The sequence below is a fragment of the Prionailurus viverrinus genome, chromosome C1 (genome assembly GCF_022837055.1).
Source record: "Prionailurus viverrinus isolate Anna chromosome C1, UM_Priviv_1.0, whole genome shotgun sequence".
Lineage (NCBI taxonomy): Eukaryota > Metazoa > Chordata > Mammalia > Carnivora > Felidae > Prionailurus > Prionailurus viverrinus.
The window spans coordinates 179,039,565-179,056,501 of record NC_062568.1 but is presented as its reverse complement, the minus strand read 5'-3'; the positions used below and the strand labels follow the sequence as shown (position 1 = coordinate 179,056,501).

The 16,937-nt window shown below is 50.9% G+C and overlaps 2 protein-coding genes across 11 annotated transcripts; one reads left to right on the top strand and one right to left on the bottom strand.

The window, feature by feature from the left end:
• Positions 1-1,511: 1,511 nt before the first annotated feature.
• HECTD3 (HECT domain E3 ubiquitin protein ligase 3) lies at positions 1,512-10,439 on the bottom strand. 6 transcript variants are annotated; one of them, XM_047872461.1, is made up of 21 exons: positions 9,983-10,439; positions 9,641-9,801; positions 9,298-9,390; positions 9,083-9,218; positions 8,691-8,806; positions 8,491-8,604; positions 8,261-8,343; positions 7,404-7,569; positions 7,096-7,177; positions 6,231-6,413; positions 6,027-6,079; positions 5,785-5,849; positions 5,526-5,629; positions 5,146-5,265; positions 4,941-5,030; positions 3,756-3,962; positions 3,335-3,464; positions 3,173-3,247; positions 2,968-3,049; positions 2,755-2,826; positions 1,512-2,608 (listed from the first exon to the last, which is right to left on the bottom strand). In XM_047872461.1, exons 1-21 carry the CDS (start codon positions 10,349-10,351, stop codon positions 2,473-2,475), a joined length of 2,637 nt encoding a protein of 878 aa, XP_047728417.1. In that variant the 5' UTR covers positions 10,352-10,439; the 3' UTR covers positions 1,512-2,472. The 6 variants fall into 6 exon arrangements, with proteins under 6 accessions (XP_047728417.1, XP_047728418.1, XP_047728419.1 ...); XM_047872462.1 differs by having other exon boundaries at positions 1,512-2,557; XM_047872463.1 differs by lacking the exon at positions 5,526-5,629 and having other exon boundaries at positions 6,199-6,413.
• A 2,049-nt stretch (positions 10,440-12,488) lies between these two features.
• Positions 12,489-16,152, top strand: UROD (uroporphyrinogen decarboxylase). Of its 5 annotated transcripts, none has more exons than XM_047873818.1 (10): positions 12,489-12,596; positions 13,517-13,629; positions 13,749-13,828; positions 13,905-13,967; positions 14,178-14,375; positions 14,501-14,662; positions 15,027-15,164; positions 15,327-15,427; positions 15,509-15,575; positions 15,915-16,152. In XM_047873818.1, exons 1-10 carry the CDS (start codon positions 12,589-12,591, stop codon positions 16,074-16,076), a joined length of 1,092 nt encoding a protein of 363 aa, XP_047729774.1. In that variant the 5' UTR covers positions 12,489-12,588; the 3' UTR covers positions 16,077-16,152. The 5 variants fall into 5 exon arrangements, with proteins under 5 accessions (XP_047729774.1, XP_047729775.1, XP_047729773.1 ...); XM_047873819.1 differs by lacking the exon at positions 12,489-12,596 and adding an exon at positions 12,735-12,891 and having other exon boundaries at positions 14,501-14,635; XM_047873817.1 differs by lacking the exon at positions 12,489-12,596 and adding an exon at positions 12,735-12,891.
• Positions 16,153-16,937: the final 785 nt, after the last annotated feature.

Below are 16,937 nucleotides of genomic sequence, written 5' to 3'. Positions count from 1 at the left end.
TTAGGAAAATTTCTTAAAATGTAACAAAATGCAGCTAACAAAAATAACAGTTAAAATGAGTATGTCCCTTGCCCCAGTGACCATCATTTCCGCCTCTAGTCTCTCCTTTTCAAATTCATTTTCTACACAGATGCCAAAGGCAGATCTGATCATGTCACTCCCTTGCTTGACACCCTCATGGCTTGGCAATGCAAAATCCTAAAACAAGCTTCTAAGGCTGGAGTATCTTCTCTCTCTTCCCTTAATAGTCCAGTAACACAGGACTCAACAGGTTTCTTGGCTGGACTTTGTGCCCAGTTATTCTGCCTAAGGATTTAGCATTCCAGTGAGCCCCACTGGTTAGTATCACCCTGCTCTTTAACAATACCCTTCGCTACTCCTTTGGAGTTCTTACACAAATGTTATTAAATATTGTGTATGCAATTATTTAATATACTCTCTCCCATGAGACTTTAAATTCCAAGAGAGCAAAAATTATCTGTTTAGCCAACATTTTCCCCATTGTGCCTAGTATAATGCCTGACATGGTTGCTTGATGCATTCATTGAATGAATGAATGAAAAGCAAGCTACAAAATAAACAGTGTGAGTCCAATTTGGTAAAGGAGGGGCCAAACCAAGAATAGCCCCAGCAGGTACATGCTGGCCAGGCTCTTCCCTGAGAAGGGGAATGTGCTCCTCTGATAGGTGGAATGAGGGGGCAGGCTGCACAAGGGGGTGGGAGCTTGCTGGGAAGAACAGAGCTGGATGAGAGTGGTAGCCTCAGGGGCTCCTACCCTTTCACCTCCCTGGACAGGAAGGGGCTGCTACAAGAGGGAGGTAGGTCTCCTGTGGACCACCCAAGGTACAGGCATCGGAGTCACAAGATGAGGGCTGCCTGGGAGGCTCAGCTGGGGTATTAGACACAGAGTTATGGGGAGATAGGCCTTGGGAAACGCACAGCCCCAGAGGGAGGGTTCAAGGCCAAGGCCTGGAGTTTCCCAGCCAGGGCAGCATGGAGGAGCATTGGGAGAATGAATGCCACTTCACTTGAGACCATGCTTGAGGTCAACTCCTGCTGGGGGAGGGAGATGGGTCTATAAGCTCAGGAGATCTCTCACCAAATACTTGTTCTTAAAGACTGCACCCTAGCTGTGTGGCAATTGGAGGCAGTGTGGTGGGTGAATGAGTAGCTGTGCTGCTGTGTCTTTTGTCAAAAGCTTGACCTGGCTGGTTTATCAGCCATCTCAAGGCTTTGTCTTTTACAATGTCAAATTCTTCTGCCTACCTGGTTCCTGAAGGTGGATTCCCATCCTCCATCCCAGAAGATGCCAGGCCAGGCTTTGCACACCACTGCCCCCTCTCCCAGTAGCATCCTTATTTCCCTGCTTGTCTCCAAATTTAATGTTTGTCACTGTGAGACTCACCACTCCTACTTGACACATGATCTCCCTGGCTTCCAGCCAAGAGCCCTGAAGTCCTAGAAGAACCTTCTCTGCCATCCCTCTGGAGCCCAATAAACACATTCTGAAGGAATGAATACATCCATTTATTAAACTTTCCCATGTGCAAGATCTTCTTTGATGGGGTGTCATGGAGGCCCTTAAGGGAGGAGCACTGGGGCATAGACCTGCATAAGGCTTAGGAGCAGGTTTAAAGTCTAAGCTTTGAGTTGGGTGAAAGGGAGCTACTGAAGATTTCAGAGAGGACATAACTGGCTTTAACCTTGTACAATCTTGAAGATGACACAGCAGATGGGGAATCAGGCTGGAGGCGATGCAGAAGCATTGAATACGGTATGGTGGTAGTGATTTAATGTTGAGAACATGTAGGTTCTGAGCCAAAGAAGGTGATGGCACTGTGTAGTTTGAGACTGGGTTGGAGGAAGGGCAGAGCTCACACTTTGGGTATGGAGGGAGAGGAGGAAAATACAAGTATGTGAGTGAGAAGATGCTTAGCTGCTGCTTCATTCTTGGGGCAGGTGACCAAAGAGGATAGCCATTACTCCAATGCCTTGTTTGGGGAGGAGCCTCCACCACCCTCCAGAGGTTTTAGTTTTGAATCCAGGCTGAAGCCAGAGAAAAACAAGGAGCAAAAGGGGGAGGGGAGGGGAGCCAAGAAAAAAAAAAGCAACAACAAAAAACTGAAGTAAAGTCCATGGGGTGGGGAGCTAGAAGGCCCCCTTCAAGTAGCTCAGGCCTGGCAGCTTGTGCTGGGCTTGTGGGATTCCCTCTCACAGAGGATGAACAACTCGGGAAGCAAGCCTGAGCACGCACAGGGCTTGCGGGTCTGTGGGGCTGGGCCACCAGGGTCAACCCACCACCCCCACTCCAAGCAGACACAGGGGCGTGCTGTCTTTTTCTGAGCATGTCAGCTCAGGTCAGGAGTATGCAGACCCCACCGGTCCAGGGAACATGTCTTCACCCTGGGCGCCGCCTAGTGGGACCTGTGCAGGCACGGTCCTGCTGGCCCGAGGCTGCCCCCTGGTGCCGCCTCACTCCTCCCAAGGGCTCATGTCAGTGTCAATGGCCACGCAGTTGTACGCCGCATAGCGGAGCTTCTCCTCGCACACCTTGGCACTGAGGGAGACGGAGACTTGGTCAGCACCAGGTGCAGAGGTCCTCCCATCACTACGAGGGTCAGTGCGGTCAGTGCGCAGGGTGATGGGTGATGGGGTTCCAGTTTGTGCACTTCAGTACTGGAAGTCCTCCTCCATCCTAGGATACCACTCCTTCCCCCACTCCCCACTCTCTAGGTTTGAGCCTAAGAAACCCACCTGGCATAATGTGGTAGGAAGAGGGTGCTTGAACAAGTTGAAGACTCAGGCAGCGCATCTGTAGTTTCATAGCTGGGAGCGTGGAGGGGCCACAGATTAGAAAGAATTGTAGGGGCACAGAATAGGGGTCTGACATGTGAGTATGTGTGGGGGGAAGAGGGCAAAGGCCAGCCACAGACCCTTTGGACCCCTACCCCTGCCACCTGCACTCACCCCAGTTTGTCTGGGTAGATATAGATCCGTGCTGGCAGACGGCTGCGGCCAGTGACAAAGCGCAGGAAGCGGCTCCGGTCCTCTGGATGGAGAAGGAAATCAGTGCCTGCACTAATGGTGGGGGAGGTTCTACAATTTCTACCCTGTTTCTGTATCCCACAAGTGGAGTCTGAACCCAGGCATCACTCTCCCCTCTTCCACTGACCGTTGGTGAAGTTGTTCAGTGCTTCCCAAAAATATTGCACTCGAGTGTCAGATGGCTCGAAGTCCTCAAACCGGGCTAGGGACAAGGTCAGAATTCATTCTTAGGTCCCAACCTACCTAGTCCTTAAGCCTCTATCCCTGTGTTGCCCTGCCCCACACTCACTGAGCTTTCGTAGAGCGTCCACAGTGACCTCTGGGTCCCCGCACACTTTCTTCTCCAATTCCTGCCAGGTCAGCAAGTCCAGCACAGCCTGTGGCACCACCTTTAGCAGTCCTGCCTGCATGGCTGCCACCTGGAGAAGGAGGGAGAGGCCTGGCTAGGGAAGAGGGCACAACTCCCAAATCAGTGTGTGGTGGAGTCACTTGGCATCCACTCATAGAGATAATGGGGGACATGACATGATGTTTGTTTAGCACTAGGGGCCACCTAGTTCTAGTTCATTCCCACCAACAAGCTGGAATGTAGGGCAGAGGAATGGTAGGGGCCAGAGTTCTTGGGATTGGGTACTGGTAGCCTATTAGGCTAGGCTCTGATTATCAGGAGCTGTGCAAAGCTCTCTGTTCTCCTGGCCTCTGGGTGGTACCTGCTCCTTGCTCTCTTCTAGCCGCGTCTTCTGCACCAGTTGGATAAAACGAGAACGGTCTTCATATCCCACTATGATGCCTGCACCCCCGGGGATCAACTCTACTACTTGCTGGTCACTCAGTACAGTGGTGAATGTTAGTTCCTTCCCAAATTTGAACTCAAATGTCTCCTTGTCCATTCCTTCCATCACTTCCAAGAGCTTCACCTGGGGGTTGGAGAGAGGCAAGGAGGTCAGCCTTTCATTGTTGAGACAATGTTGTTTTCTCTCAAGATGCTCACAGGGAAGCAGGAGAGGCAGACAGGCAAGGCAGTCCCATGCAGGTAATGAGGGCAGTGAGGGGGTCAGTACAAGCGCTATGAAAGCATCAAGACAACACTTCCTTGGCTGCCAGGGAAGGTGTCCTGCAGGAAATGGCATCCAAGCTAAAACCTAAATGATGGCTGGTTGTTGGCTGGGCTACAAGGAAGTCAGGAGAGAGAACATCTTGAAAAAAGGTTGAAAGAGCAAAAGGCCTGTGGAATCTGTTTGGCTAGAGCCTGAATGTGAACTAAGTGGACAGGCATACAGAGGTCATATAAGGTTTGTCAGGTTCTGCATTTTACCCTAAGCCCAGAGCAGAGACACTGAAGGGTTTAAACAAGAGGAGGGAAATGAATTACTCTGGCTGCAGGAGATCAGATGGGTAAGAATGGACATAGGAACACCAACTTTGCAGTCACTGATTGTGTCAGAAAGGAAAGTGGCCTGAACTAGGAGGAGAGCCTGACATAGAAGAAGTGGACAGATTCCAGAGGGAGATGTAACAGAATGTGGGAGGTGAGGGAAAAGGAGGAATGAAGGCTGACACTGAGGCCCTTGGTATGGGAAAGGGTGGGTAGTGGTGCTGTTCTGAGACAGGGACCCCTAGAGAGCAGTAGACTGGGAGGTGATGAACTCCCAGTGCTGAGCCTGAGGTTCCATCTGGGGCAGATGTCCTGCAGGCAGATGCATATATGACTCCAAACTTAGGAAAGAGGCTGGAGATAGAGGTAAGATTTTAGGGGTCACCAGAATAAAGAAAGTAGTTGAAGCCATGGGAACAGAAGGAGCACATGTGAGGTTAGAGAAGGTTCAAGACATCCTTTGGGAGCAGCAATCTTCAGGGGCTGCATAGAGTAAACACCAGGTCCAGGCCTTACTTACCAGCACAGAGTCCACAGCTGGGAAGTCCTTGCTCCAACTCACTTCCTCACCAGAAAGCTGCTTCCATACAAAACCAGGCAGAGCCAGGACCTATGGAACAAATAATCACTATGGTATTCTCACATTGGGCTGCCCAGGTTTGGATGGTTCTTCTTCTTTCCAGGGGCCAGGCTCATCTGATGTGGGTACAGATTAGGCTACTCACCAGGAATTCCTTACCCCGAAGGGCAGCCCCCATCAGCTGTCCAATCCATTCATATTTGGCAAAGTCTCGGCAGGAGGGGTTAGGCACATACATGTCCCGGGCCTCACCAGTGCCATTGCCCTGCCCCCAAGATAGAGCTGTCAGCATGGCATGGAATGGACCCTACTTTGTTGCCCCAGATTCTCCAAAGACTTGCCTGCACACTTTCCACCAGAGGCCCTGAATGATCCCTGACTGTAGAATAGCCCCTCCTTTCCTGTCTGCCCAGAGGCTGCCCCAGGCAACTCGGTCCCTCCTCTGCTCCCTCTCTAGTTCAGCACCTGGGAGGTTTGCAGAGATGAACAGCAGAAACAACTTGAGAAGTAGAGATAGGAGATTACCTGGTTGGCTGTGCGCACAAAGAAGGGCAGAGGCACAGGGGTGTCTGCTGAGCTAGGGCACAACTCTTCTGACATGTCTGCCAGGCTATCTCGGAAACCACCCCCTGAAATGACACAGATGCTCTCCACTGGGGAATTCAAGAGTCCCAGCCCCCATAAAGGGTTAATAAGCAGGTCTTCTATCTTGGTTGGCTCGTGACCCCAGAAGCCTCTACCACTCTGAAGGCTGGACCCTTATTATCCTTTGTCAGGGCCTCACCTTGGTCAATGATGCCTTCTGCAATGAATTTACACTCCCACCACTGGTCATAGCGCATGGGCCACCTGTAAGAAGGAGTGGATGCTGGGCCATCCATGCTGGGCCAGGGCTCAGGATGGTTCACAGGATACCAGCCAGAAGTAGGGGCTACGGAGGGGTAATGGTGAAGGGTTCCAGAAGCAGTGTGCAGGTATATATAGTTTATGTAACTCCAGCACAAATCCCTCAACCTCATGCCATACCTGTAGTCCAAGGGCTTTTCATACTTGTCAGAGGGCTTGAGGCCTTCATAAACCTGGGGGCAGGGGAAAAGGGAGGGAGTTATAGGAAAGTCTGTTTCAAGATCTGGCCCCACTTCAGACCAAAGACCTCACTCAGGTTCCTCTTGGTCCAGCCCCCAGGCCCTTTACTGACCCTCCCTTGGTCCGACCCCAAGTGGTCCAGACCTGGGTGAAGACTGCGTTCTTGCAGGCAGGGTCCCTTAAGGGGCAGGCACGGTGTTCCATGGCAAGGCGCCGGTTGATGTACAGGCGTGGCATGAAGCTGGGCTTGCTGCTTTCTGAGTCACGCAAGCACTGGGCCACTAGCCCTGGCCTTTGGCGTGATAGCAGCAGGAACTGCTTCACTTGCTGGTGAGGAGAGGTGGCCAGAGCAAGACTGGCAGGCAGTCAGTCTCTGTCCAGGACCCGGAACCTTCCTCTATGCCTGGACCCAATTCCATGGTTCTAGTCCATGCCTAGTTCATCCCCCCCACGACCCTCCCCTTCCTTGTTTCCCGTCTCTCCCTTAGTCCAGTCACCGGGGTTGGGGGGGGGGGGGGGCGGGTGCTTTCTAAAACAAAAAATCAAACTTTGTCATTGCCTACTTAAAACCCTTCCAATGGCTTCACTGACCTGGGACATAGTCCTTGCTTCACAGCCTGGCCCATAGTGCCCTCTGCTATCAGGGCCTGCTATTTGCCTCCCCACTCCCAGCCTCATCCCCAGGTCATACTCACATTTACCTGTATACTTCTCTTAAGTTATCTAGCAGCTAACAACTCCCAGGATGCACCTCTCATGCAACCTGCCTTGTGCACACTGTCACTTCTTCACCCCAGCTCTTGTATATTTCATATACTATCTGGGAGAACAGCATGCCTACCACTGAATTTTAACTATCTGTGTCTTGCTTTTTTCCTACATTCCCAGAGCCCAGCAAAGGTCCAGGCCTAGAGTAGGTTTGAAGAACTCTGTGTAAAAGGGTGAATGCTTGCATGAACAGAAAGGAGGAGCCCACTGCTGAGACCAATACTAGGTGGGCCAGGCTCACCTTAATCTCACTGAAGGTGCCAAGCGTGTGATCCCAGGCAGGTACCAGGTGGTGTAGGACACTGTCTAGGATCTTTATGAATCTGGGGTGAGTGGATAAAGATAATGCAACTAAAGAAAGTAGCATGGATTTAAGACCCTCTCACTCCCCAACACATAAAGACAGGAGAAGGCAGGGCCCAGGGGCTGCCCTGACCCTTGAAGTGGAACAGCTTACAGTACAGGGCCTTGAGAACCTCCTTCATACAGACATGTGAGGTTCAGGATGGGGGGAAAGGACGGGCCTGGCAGGCCCAGGACCACAGCCACCTCTGCAGGAGAACAGCTCTGCGGTACAGTACTTCAGGGTCAGTGCCTTCAAGGCGTGGGTATCGCACCAGACTGGTTGGCTGGAACAGGTCTGCATTTAACCCTAGTTCCCGCTGTCTAGATGACTTGATCTTGATCCCTCGAAGACGCACGTCAATCCCATCATCTGGGGGAAGGAGTCAGAGCAAAGTTACTTAGGGCACCTACTGCCTCTTTGGTTCTCAGAGCTGAGAATGGCTCTTTGATGCTCAGACTTTTGTCACCCATAGCCCCTAGAAACTTGGGACCTTTGTGAGCCCCTTCTACTCATCTGACTCTGATTATTATATTCTTTGCCGGTTCCTCCATCCATCACTGTAATATTGGGATGCCTGAGGGTCCCAACTCAGTTCCTCTTCCAGATGAGCCCAAAACCTCTATGGCTTTTTTTTTTTAATTTAAAAAAAAAAAATTTTTTTTTTCAACGTTTATTTATTTTTGGGACAGAGAGAGACAGAGCATGAACGGGGGAGGGGCAGAGAGAGAGGGAGACACAGAATCGGAAACAGGCTCCAGTCTCTGAGCCATCAGCCCAGAGCCCGACGCGGGGCTCGAACTCACGGACCGCGAGATCGTGACCTGGCTGAAGTCGGACGCTTAACGACTGCGCCACCCAGGCGCCCCAAAACCTCTATAGCTTTAAGGAAGGCATATACCTGGCGCCTCCCACCTGGCTCAGGCCCAAAGCTTCAAATCCTGGAGTTAGTTTGATAGCCTTCATCCCAACTCCAACCCCATTTCTTCTCTACACTCACTAACAGCTAGCCACTATCTATACTCTGTCACTCCCTTTCCCTCCTTATAGCCTTAAGCCCCACCTCGGCACTCCACGATGCGGATCTCGATGACTGGGAGATGAACGGTCATGTCCTCCAGGACACATACATCCCCGATCAGGGTCCTGAGGAGATGGATGTGAGGCACTTTGAATACCCCTTGCCTGTAGGGATTGCTGGGCTCTAACCTAACCTTATGCTTCCAAGTGGGGGCAGGCCCCATTACTAGAATCATGCCCCATGTCCCCTCCCAGACCAGCTTGCTCACTCACTCATCAATGCTCACGTCACTCAGCTTCTTCAGGTTGTCCCCTTCGCCTCCATAGATCACTACCCGCTTAGGCATAAAGTTGTCATCTGTGGTATCCACTGTGAGCAGCAGCTTCCTAGGTGGTCAGAGTATACACATAGGTCTTTGTATACTTATAAGCACTTGGCCTGCCCACCCTGTCCTACCTCAGAGCCCACTCACTTGACAATGGTGCCCTTTTTCATGGTAAGCCGTACCCAGTGCTGGCACTGGGAACCATCACTCTCCCAGTAGGTGTCTGCATTACTGTCCGTCAGGCAGGACACATTGAACTCCTCCTGGGGTGGGGCAGAGAGGTGGAGTCAGTGTTTACCCCACTCTCTGCACTGGGAGGTGTGCTTTGGGCCAGGGAGCACAAGAAAAAAAATACATGGAGCTGGTCAAAAGCACAGCTGGTATGTGTGCAAGTGGGGATTCCTACAGGACTTCCAAAATACAGTGCTGGACTAAGTCTGGCCTGTGGGGTTCAGGTTTGGCCCTGGCTTAGAGGTGAGGGTTCTGGATCTAGCAAGATGGGACATCTTGCTTGGGGTGGGAGGAGTCCCAGCACCCACCGTGTAGGAGGAAACGTCTATGCTCTCCACATACTGCTTCACGCTACCCAGGTTCTCATCTTCCTTGCCCAGGTGGTCGTACAAGAAGTGGATCAGGTCTTCGTCACACTCGTAGGTCCACGTCGGGGGCACATAGCTAAGCAACCCCAAGTCCCTAATTAGGTCAGGCCCAGACCTGCAGATCCTTCCTCCCTATCCCACCCCAGCGCACTCACAGTAGCCTCTGTACAGCTTCCGTGTATGCCTCGGCTGGCTGGGGCCTTGATCCAAGGCGATGAGAGTATGTCAGGTCCACTACTTGTTCCCATCTGTGGGCACAGAGTAGGGGGTGGGATGGGGAGACATCACTGGGCAGAATGACACCCCCAGTGGGCTTTCTCCAGAGCTCAATCTCCACCAACCTAGGCCTCCAGAAGCTTCACCCCAGCTCCATTCAGGTGCCGCCCCTTCCTGCTCTTAACCCGGCCTTCAGTCCACATCCCACCTCCCTCGCTGTGCCACACTTCCTTCCCGGCGTAGGTTATCAGGCATCAAGCTGCGCCCTTTCAAGTGCAGCACCTGAGCACAGGTCGATAGTCCACGCCAAAGAGCTGCTGCTGCCGCTGAAGATGGTCAGGTGTGTCGATGGGTACGAGGCGGGCCCCGCCCTCGGCCGGTCGGCACACCAGCAGCCAGCCTTCGTTCAGTCCGCAGTCGCCCAGGTGTTCTGCCAGCTGCTCCTGCCAAGAAGCGCAAGATGGGAACAGCCGTCAGGGAACTGCCCAGCGGCCCGCCCTGCCCAGCCCAAGGCAAAGAACACGGAACGCAATGCCAGCTCAATATGGGGGTGGGGAGGAGAACAGCCTGGAGCTTCCCTGGCCCCGGGGTCTTTTGCGGATCCCAGGGCAGGCCTGGGAGTACCTTGGTCAGCTTCACCCAGAGCCCGTGGCCGTTGCACAGCTCCTCTCCGGTAGTACGCACGCAGGCGCCGCGCCGGAGCTCAATGCTGTCGCGGGCAGCGCGGAGGGGCCCGGAGCCGGTACCAGGGGCGGGGCCCGCGGCTCCCACGCGCAGCCCCAGGCCCTCCGCCTCCCACACCGGCAGCAACACGCGCGAGGGTCCCGCCGGGTCCTTGTAAAGCTTGTAGAGCACCTCGCGCGGCACGAAGGCCAACGCCTTTGGTAGCGGCCGTCCGGCGCGGAGGCTCTGCGCTGCCTCCGCCAGGAAGCGCACGCGGCCCAGCAGCTGCCGAGGGGACTCTAGAGCCGCGCCCGGGCCTGGGCCCGCCATGGCGAAACAGCAAAAAGAAAGGCCAGGGGTGGTTGAGCTGCTGAAGCCGCCGCCACGAAGGCTTATCAAGCTTCTCACCACGCTCTGCCCCGCCTTCGGCCAGCCCTTGCCGTAAATTCTGGACTAAGGGCATCCCTCGCACCCGCCGTATTATCCTATGTACCCGGATACTTAATCTTTTTGCAAACCAACGTGCCTCCCACTCAGCCAACCAGACCCAAGTTCAGTAGTCGCCAACCTGATCAGTCTCCCCTTTTTCATCCTTATTGCTGCTACCATTTTATACCCTCATTGAACCACAATCATATCTAGCCTGAATCATTGTAACAGCCATTTTTCTCGTTCTCTGGCCTCCTGTTTTTGCCTTCCCACACCCAATGAGTCATACTAAAACCAGAAGAATCTTTAAAAATCTTCTAGATATCCTCTCAGGCTCCCCATCCTAGGGGCAGTGTTACAAAAACGTTTGGGAGAATAATCCCCTGCTCGACCCTACCAGTGACACGAGTCTTGAGTTGTTCAGGCTTGCTCCTGGTAGTTATTCCTAATCCTAGGACACACAGTTTCTCCCAGTAATCCTGAACCAGAAGAGAAGAAAGGTGCAAGGTGGGAAAGGGACTCCAAGGTGGTTAGATAGGATAGAGGCAAAAAAAAAAAAAAAAAAAAAAAAAAAAAAAAAAAAAGAAAGAAAGAAAAAGAAAGATGGACAGGTGTTGAAGTACAACCATGGAGGAAAAGGAAACTTTGTCTTGTGCCCTCCCCTGCAACCAGTTTTACTGAGATATAATTCATACTCCATATAATTTACCCATCTAAAGTGTACAATTCAATGGTTTTTGATATATTAATTTTAAAAATTGTGGTAAGTGTAACAAAATTTTCCATTTTAACCATTTTAAGAGTACCATTATCTATTTTCAAAACTTTTTCTTCAATCTAAATAGAAACTCTTTCTCTTTAAGCAATAACTCCTCATGGCCTCCTCTTCCCACCCCCTGGTAAATTCTAATCTACTTTCTGCCTCTATGAATTAGCCTATTCTAGATATTCTATAGTGGAACCATGCAATATTTGTCCCTTTGTATCTGTCTTATTTCACTTAGTATAATATTACAATAATATTGTAGCATGTATCAAAACTTAGTGTATTTTTATGGGCTGAATAATATTCCATTATACATGTGTGTGTATATATATATAGTATATGTGTATATATACACATACATATACACACTACATGTAGCTTATCTATTTATCTGTTCATGGACACTTGGATGGAAACTTTGTTTTAATATAATTTTCAAATAACCAAAGTTATCAAGAAAGAAATAATAAATGACATCATGTAATTTGGTCAGGTTTCCTTTTTTTTTTCCTCCCTAGGAAGTTGGGAATGTAGTGCCCCACTTCCCTTCTCTCCAAGCTCTTTGTATGCTACCACACTACTACAGAATAAAGTGAACAAGAAAATCTCACAAGGGCGCCTGCATGACCTGGACTCTGAAGACATCTCCAGCCTCTTTAATTTCACCAGATTAATCTTCTGGTTCCCATAATAGGTATTTGTTCTTTTGTGTCTTCTTCTTTTTTTTCTTTTTTAATTTCTTTAAACGTTTATTTTTGAGAGAGAAAGAGAGAGAGAGCACAAGCCAGGGAGGGGTAGAGAGGGGGAAACACAGAATCCCAAGCAAGCTCCAGGCTCTGAGCTGCCAGCACAGAGCCCGAGGTGGGGCTTGAACTCCTGAACCGTGAGATCATGACCTGAGTTGAAGTCGGACACCTAACCGATTGAGCCATCCAGGCGCCCCTTTTGCGTCTTCTTTTTGCACATGCTGTTCCTTCTGCCTGGAATACCCCCACTGCTTTCCCCAGCTAAGCGAGGAGCTTTTGCTGGCTGCTTCTAGCTTTTTCCTCATAAAACATTTACTATTATGCTTGCCAATTCTGTTTCCCCACCAGTCTGTAGCTTCCTAAAGGAAGGGGCTGTCTTGGTCACCACTGTAACCTCCGCATCTATTATACTGCCCGCCTCTTAGTAGGTTATATAAATATTTAATGATTTCATTTCCCCGGATGGCTTGGTTCTGTAACCGACAGTGTGCCTAGTCATTACGCATAAGATTGTTAGAATCACTGAGCGTGGGAGTAAAAGTGAATCTTGGGCTGAATCTTCGGGATTACAAGGGCATCCTGGTAACGCCTCCTCACCATCCTCATCAGAGGAGAGGAAACTGCTGATGCCAAGGTAAGGCGTAGTTATAGCGAGGTTCTTGGGGGTGGGGTGGGCTTGGGGCGGCGTTTGTTGCTGCGTCGCTACAGCGGACTTTACGGTGACGGAGGTAGGGTGGTCCTACAGGCAGCAGCCGGGACAGCCCGGGAGCTGTTGCTGGAGTCTGATCATGTGACTTTCAACATGGCTACGGCCCTGGTTCATTCCAGGAAGGGGTGGAGCCTGGTCTCAGAGCAGGTTCCAGTTCAGTTTAAAGTGCGGACTGTGCTTGCAGTCGCTGACAGCTTATCATGGAGGCTAACGGGTTAGGGTGAGTTCCCTGCACCACGAGGTGTGGCCAGTGTGGCTTCTGACCTGAGTCTTCCAACTCAGAAATCTGCCGCTATATCCCTCTTCCTCCGCCCTGGAGAGCTCCCAAACCGAACTCCAGTCGCTGGAATCCCGAATCCTCCACCCATGGATTCCCGAGACTTTCATTTAGGGGATGTCCCCAGGACTTTCTAATCCTCAATTAAGATCCGTATTTCGGCACCGTCTACTCTGATTTCTCCTTGACTGTCCCTCAGCCTGGGGATCTATAAGCTCCGGAACCAGCCCATAGGTACCCCAGTTCCTGAGATTTTTCTGGTCCAGAGACCCTAATCAGTCCTTACTGAGCTTTCCTTCCCCCTCTCCCCAGTCTTTCTAGTGGCTTTGGCTTTGAGCTGGGGGGAGTTGGGACTGTGTAAAATAGAGGCCCCAGCGCGGGCCCTTCTAGTCTTGTGCGCCATCTGATAGGCAAAAAAGAGGCGGAATGGGTGGGGAGCCACAGCTTAGGAACTGGCCTGGAGAAGGCAGATAGTGGTGTTGGAATGAATTCGCCTTAAGAACCCAGGCCTTTCCCAACCCCCAATCTAGTTTACTGACACCTACCCCCACCCCCTCCTGATCTCCAGATCCCAGGGTTTTCCAGAGCTGAAGAATGACACGTTCCTGCGAGCAGCATGGGGAGAAGACACAGATTACACTCCCGTTTGGTGCATGCGGCAGGCGGGCCGCTACTTACCAGGTCAGGGTCAGAGCTTGGGAGTCTAGGTGAAACTCTGGAGGGTGAAGTTTTTTGAGGGGCAGGGGAGGGGTTCAGAGGTTCCTCAAGGTGGAGCCCTGCCTTCCCTCTTCTGTTTGCAGAGTTTAGGGAAACTAGGGCTGCCCAGGACTTTTTCAGCACCTGTCGCTCCCCAGAGGCCTGCTGTGAATTGACTTTGCAGGTGAGAACTCCACAAAAAAGGGAGGAATTTATGCCCTCTGCTTGCCTCCTAGTAACCTGTCTTCTATTTCCTACAGCCACTGCGTCGCTTCCCTTTGGATGCTGCCATCATCTTCTCTGACATCCTTGTTGTACCCCAGGTACCTGCTCAAACCTGATGAGTAAGAAAGGGTAAAGATAGTCAAAGCTCAAGATAAGCACTTATCTTCACCTAACAGGGAAAAACTTGGGCCGAAAGAGATGGAGTGTGGCTGAGTTTCATTCTCCTTTTCCTCCTTCTTGGCATGGGCTAAACAGCCTTTCCTTCTAGAGTTACAGGTTGGGAATCCAGGTATTTTCTCCCCCTCCAGGCACTGGGCATGGAGGTGACTATGGTGCCTGGCAAAGGGCCTAGCTTCCCAGAGCCATTAAGAGAAGAGCGGGACTTAGAACGCCTCCGGGATCCAGCAACAGTGGCCTCTGAGCTGGGCTATGTGTTCCAGGCCATCACCCTCACTCGACAACAGCTAGCTGGGCGTGTGCCGCTGATTGGCTTTGCTGGTGCCCCGGTAATGTGGAACATGGCAGGGACTTGGGCATGGGAAAATCACTCTGGAGGGTCTAGTGTACACAAGGGAAGGAAGTATCAGTCTGGCTTTTACACCTGTGACATTCTCTTTGTATCCTTTTGCAGTGGACTTTGATGACATACATGGTTGAGGGTGGCAGCTCAAGCACCATGGCTCAGGCCAAGCGCTGGCTTTACCAGAGACCGCAGGCTAGTCACCAGTTGCTTCGCATCCTCACTGATGCTCTGGTCCCATATCTGGTAGGACAAGTGGCTGCTGGTGCCCAGGTGGGTCCTGAGGGAGAGAAATAGGCTGGGGTCTAGAAGGAAAAGAAGCAGCAGAGTTTCCTACATCTGAGAGGATAAGTGTCTTAATGCCAGGCATGAAAGAAGCTTGGCCTGCAGTGATTTGGCTGGCGCAGCTAAGCCCACCTTGATGCTGACATTGGCAATGTTGTATGTGTTAAAAAACCAAAGTTAGCACTGGGATCTAAAGAAGGCAAAACTTTTTGAATGGAACTAGGTTTATAGGCTTAGGCAGTATGAGGGTCTGAAGTCACTAGGGAAAAATTGAGATACTTTCTGTGTGTGAGGCCTGAGATTCTTCCTCTTTGTGTGTTATATATTTCTCTTTACTACCTCCCAACTGTAGGCATTGCAGCTCTTTGAGTCCCATGCAGGGCATCTTGGCCCACAACTCTTCAATAAATTTGCACTGCCCTATATCCGTGATGTGGCTAAGCGCGTGAAGGCCAGGCTGCAGGAGTCAGGCCTGGCACCAGTGCCCATGGTAAGGATGGGGAAAGAGTAAGTGAAGGTGGGCCTGTGGAACTTTCAGGGTATTTCCTGCATGGACTGAAGTGACCACTAGAGGGCAGAAGAGGCGCAGCCAAGATAGGTTAGTGGGCATAGCAAGGTCCTTTTGTAGCCTCAGAGGTCTGCCCTTTTCCAGATCATCTTTGCTAAAGATGGACATTTTGCCCTGGAAGAGCTGGCCCAAGCTGGCTACGAGGTGGTTGGGCTTGACTGGACAGTGGCCCCAGAGAAAGCCCGGTGAGTGATGGTGGGTGAGGTGGAGAGGGTGCAGCTGCCATGTGTGCAATCACCAGAACGTGGCACTGACTCTGCTTTCAGGGAACGTGTGGGGAAGACGGTGACCTTGCAGGGCAACCTGGACCCCTGTGCCCTGTATGCATCTGAGGTATCAATCCGAGTTCCTGTGTATGTCTGTGAGTTTGTGTACTCCCATGGTTGTGGATATGGTTGTGTGTATTACTGTGTGTTTGTGTCTTTATTATATCTGTTTGTCCCTCTAAGTGAGCTCTAGTAAAGCAGGATTTTTTTTTTTTTTTTAATAATTGTTCATTTGTGTTGTCTTAGGGCCTGGCCCATATTAAGCATCCAGTAGACTTTTTTGAGTGAATGATTGAATGAATAACACTTAGTAGAAGCATGTCTACATGTGTATGTGTCACTATTATGTATAGTGAGTGTAGGGTTTGCTGGCCCCCCTGTAGCCAGTGCCCTGTTGGTCCCCCAGGAGGAGATTGGACGGCTGGTGCAGCAGATGCTGAATGACTTTGGGCCACAGCGCTACATTGCCAACCTGGGCCATGGACTTTACCCTGACATGGACCCAGAACATGTGGGGGCCTTTGTGGATGCCGTGCACAGATACTCACGTCTGCTTCGACAGAACTGAGCATACATGTTTTCCCTCAACTGCCACTAACAAAGATGATTGATTGTTTCCAGGAGAATAAAAGTTCAGAGTTGGAGTCTAGCGTATACTTTCATTCGTGAAAGATCTTTGCCCTTATCCTCAGTTCCTTCTTAGCCTCTGCTCCTTCCTGGATGCCCCTTTCTGCATCCTCTCCACAAGTCATAGGAGCTTAGATGTCAGTGAATATATACTGTAGGACTTAATGTCAGCGCTCTCACCACCATCATGCTCTCAGCTCTCCAAGCATGAAAGCTAAATGGGGTTGGGTAAAGCTTCCTGGCAGCTGAAGCTGTGACATTTGCAGAGAAATGGGGTCCCACAGCATACACAGCCAGATTTATAGGGATTTGTGTCTGAAAGGGAGGGGAGTGTATATCAGAGAGGAGCACAAAATTGGCTAGAATATTTCAGAGAGGCCTGTTGAGGAAGATGGAATTTAGGTAAGCAGGGAGAAACTGAGAGGCCTTCAGCTTTGACACCAAAATATGAGGGAGGACATAAAGACTCAAAACTAGGATGCTTAGGATTAAAGATTTAGACTTGCATCTTTAAGGTGAGAAGGTCTCTGAAGCCAAAAGGCCCTATGGTGCTCAGGGTTGCTCTGCATTCTTTTCTGAGCATACAGTCTAATTTTCTCAGGACCTTGGGTTTCTTTTTTATTTTTTTTTTAATTTTTTTTAAATGTTTATTTATTTTTGAGACAGAGAGAGACAGAGCATGAACGGGGGAGGGTCAGAGAGAGAGGGAGACACAGAATCGGAAGCAGGCTCCAGGCTCTGAGCAGTCAGCACAGAGCCCGACGCGGGGTTCGAACTCACGGACTGCGAAATCGTGACCTGA

Coding starts and splice junctions, on each gene's coding strand:
- HECTD3 (XM_047872459.1), bottom strand. CDS start 10,351: ATGGCGGGCCCAGGCCCGGGCGCGGCTCTAGAGTCCCCTCGGCAGCTG. Junction 9,802..9,982: donor TCTGGGTGAAGCTGACCAAG/GTACTCCCAGGC, acceptor GCTTCTTGGCAG/GAGCAGCTGGCAGAACACCT. Junction 3,050..3,172: donor ACTGAACAACTTCACCAACG/GTCAGTGGAAGA, acceptor TTCTCCATCCAG/AGGACCGGAGCCGCTTCCTG.
- UROD (XM_047873817.1), top strand. CDS start 12,872: ATGGAGGCTAACGGGTTAGG. Junction 13,630..13,748: donor GGCGGGCCGCTACTTACCAG/GTCAGGGTCAGA, acceptor TTCTGTTTGCAG/AGTTTAGGGAAACTAGGGCT. Junction 14,376..14,500: donor TTGGCTTTGCTGGTGCCCCG/GTAATGTGGAAC, acceptor ATCCTTTTGCAG/TGGACTTTGATGACATACAT.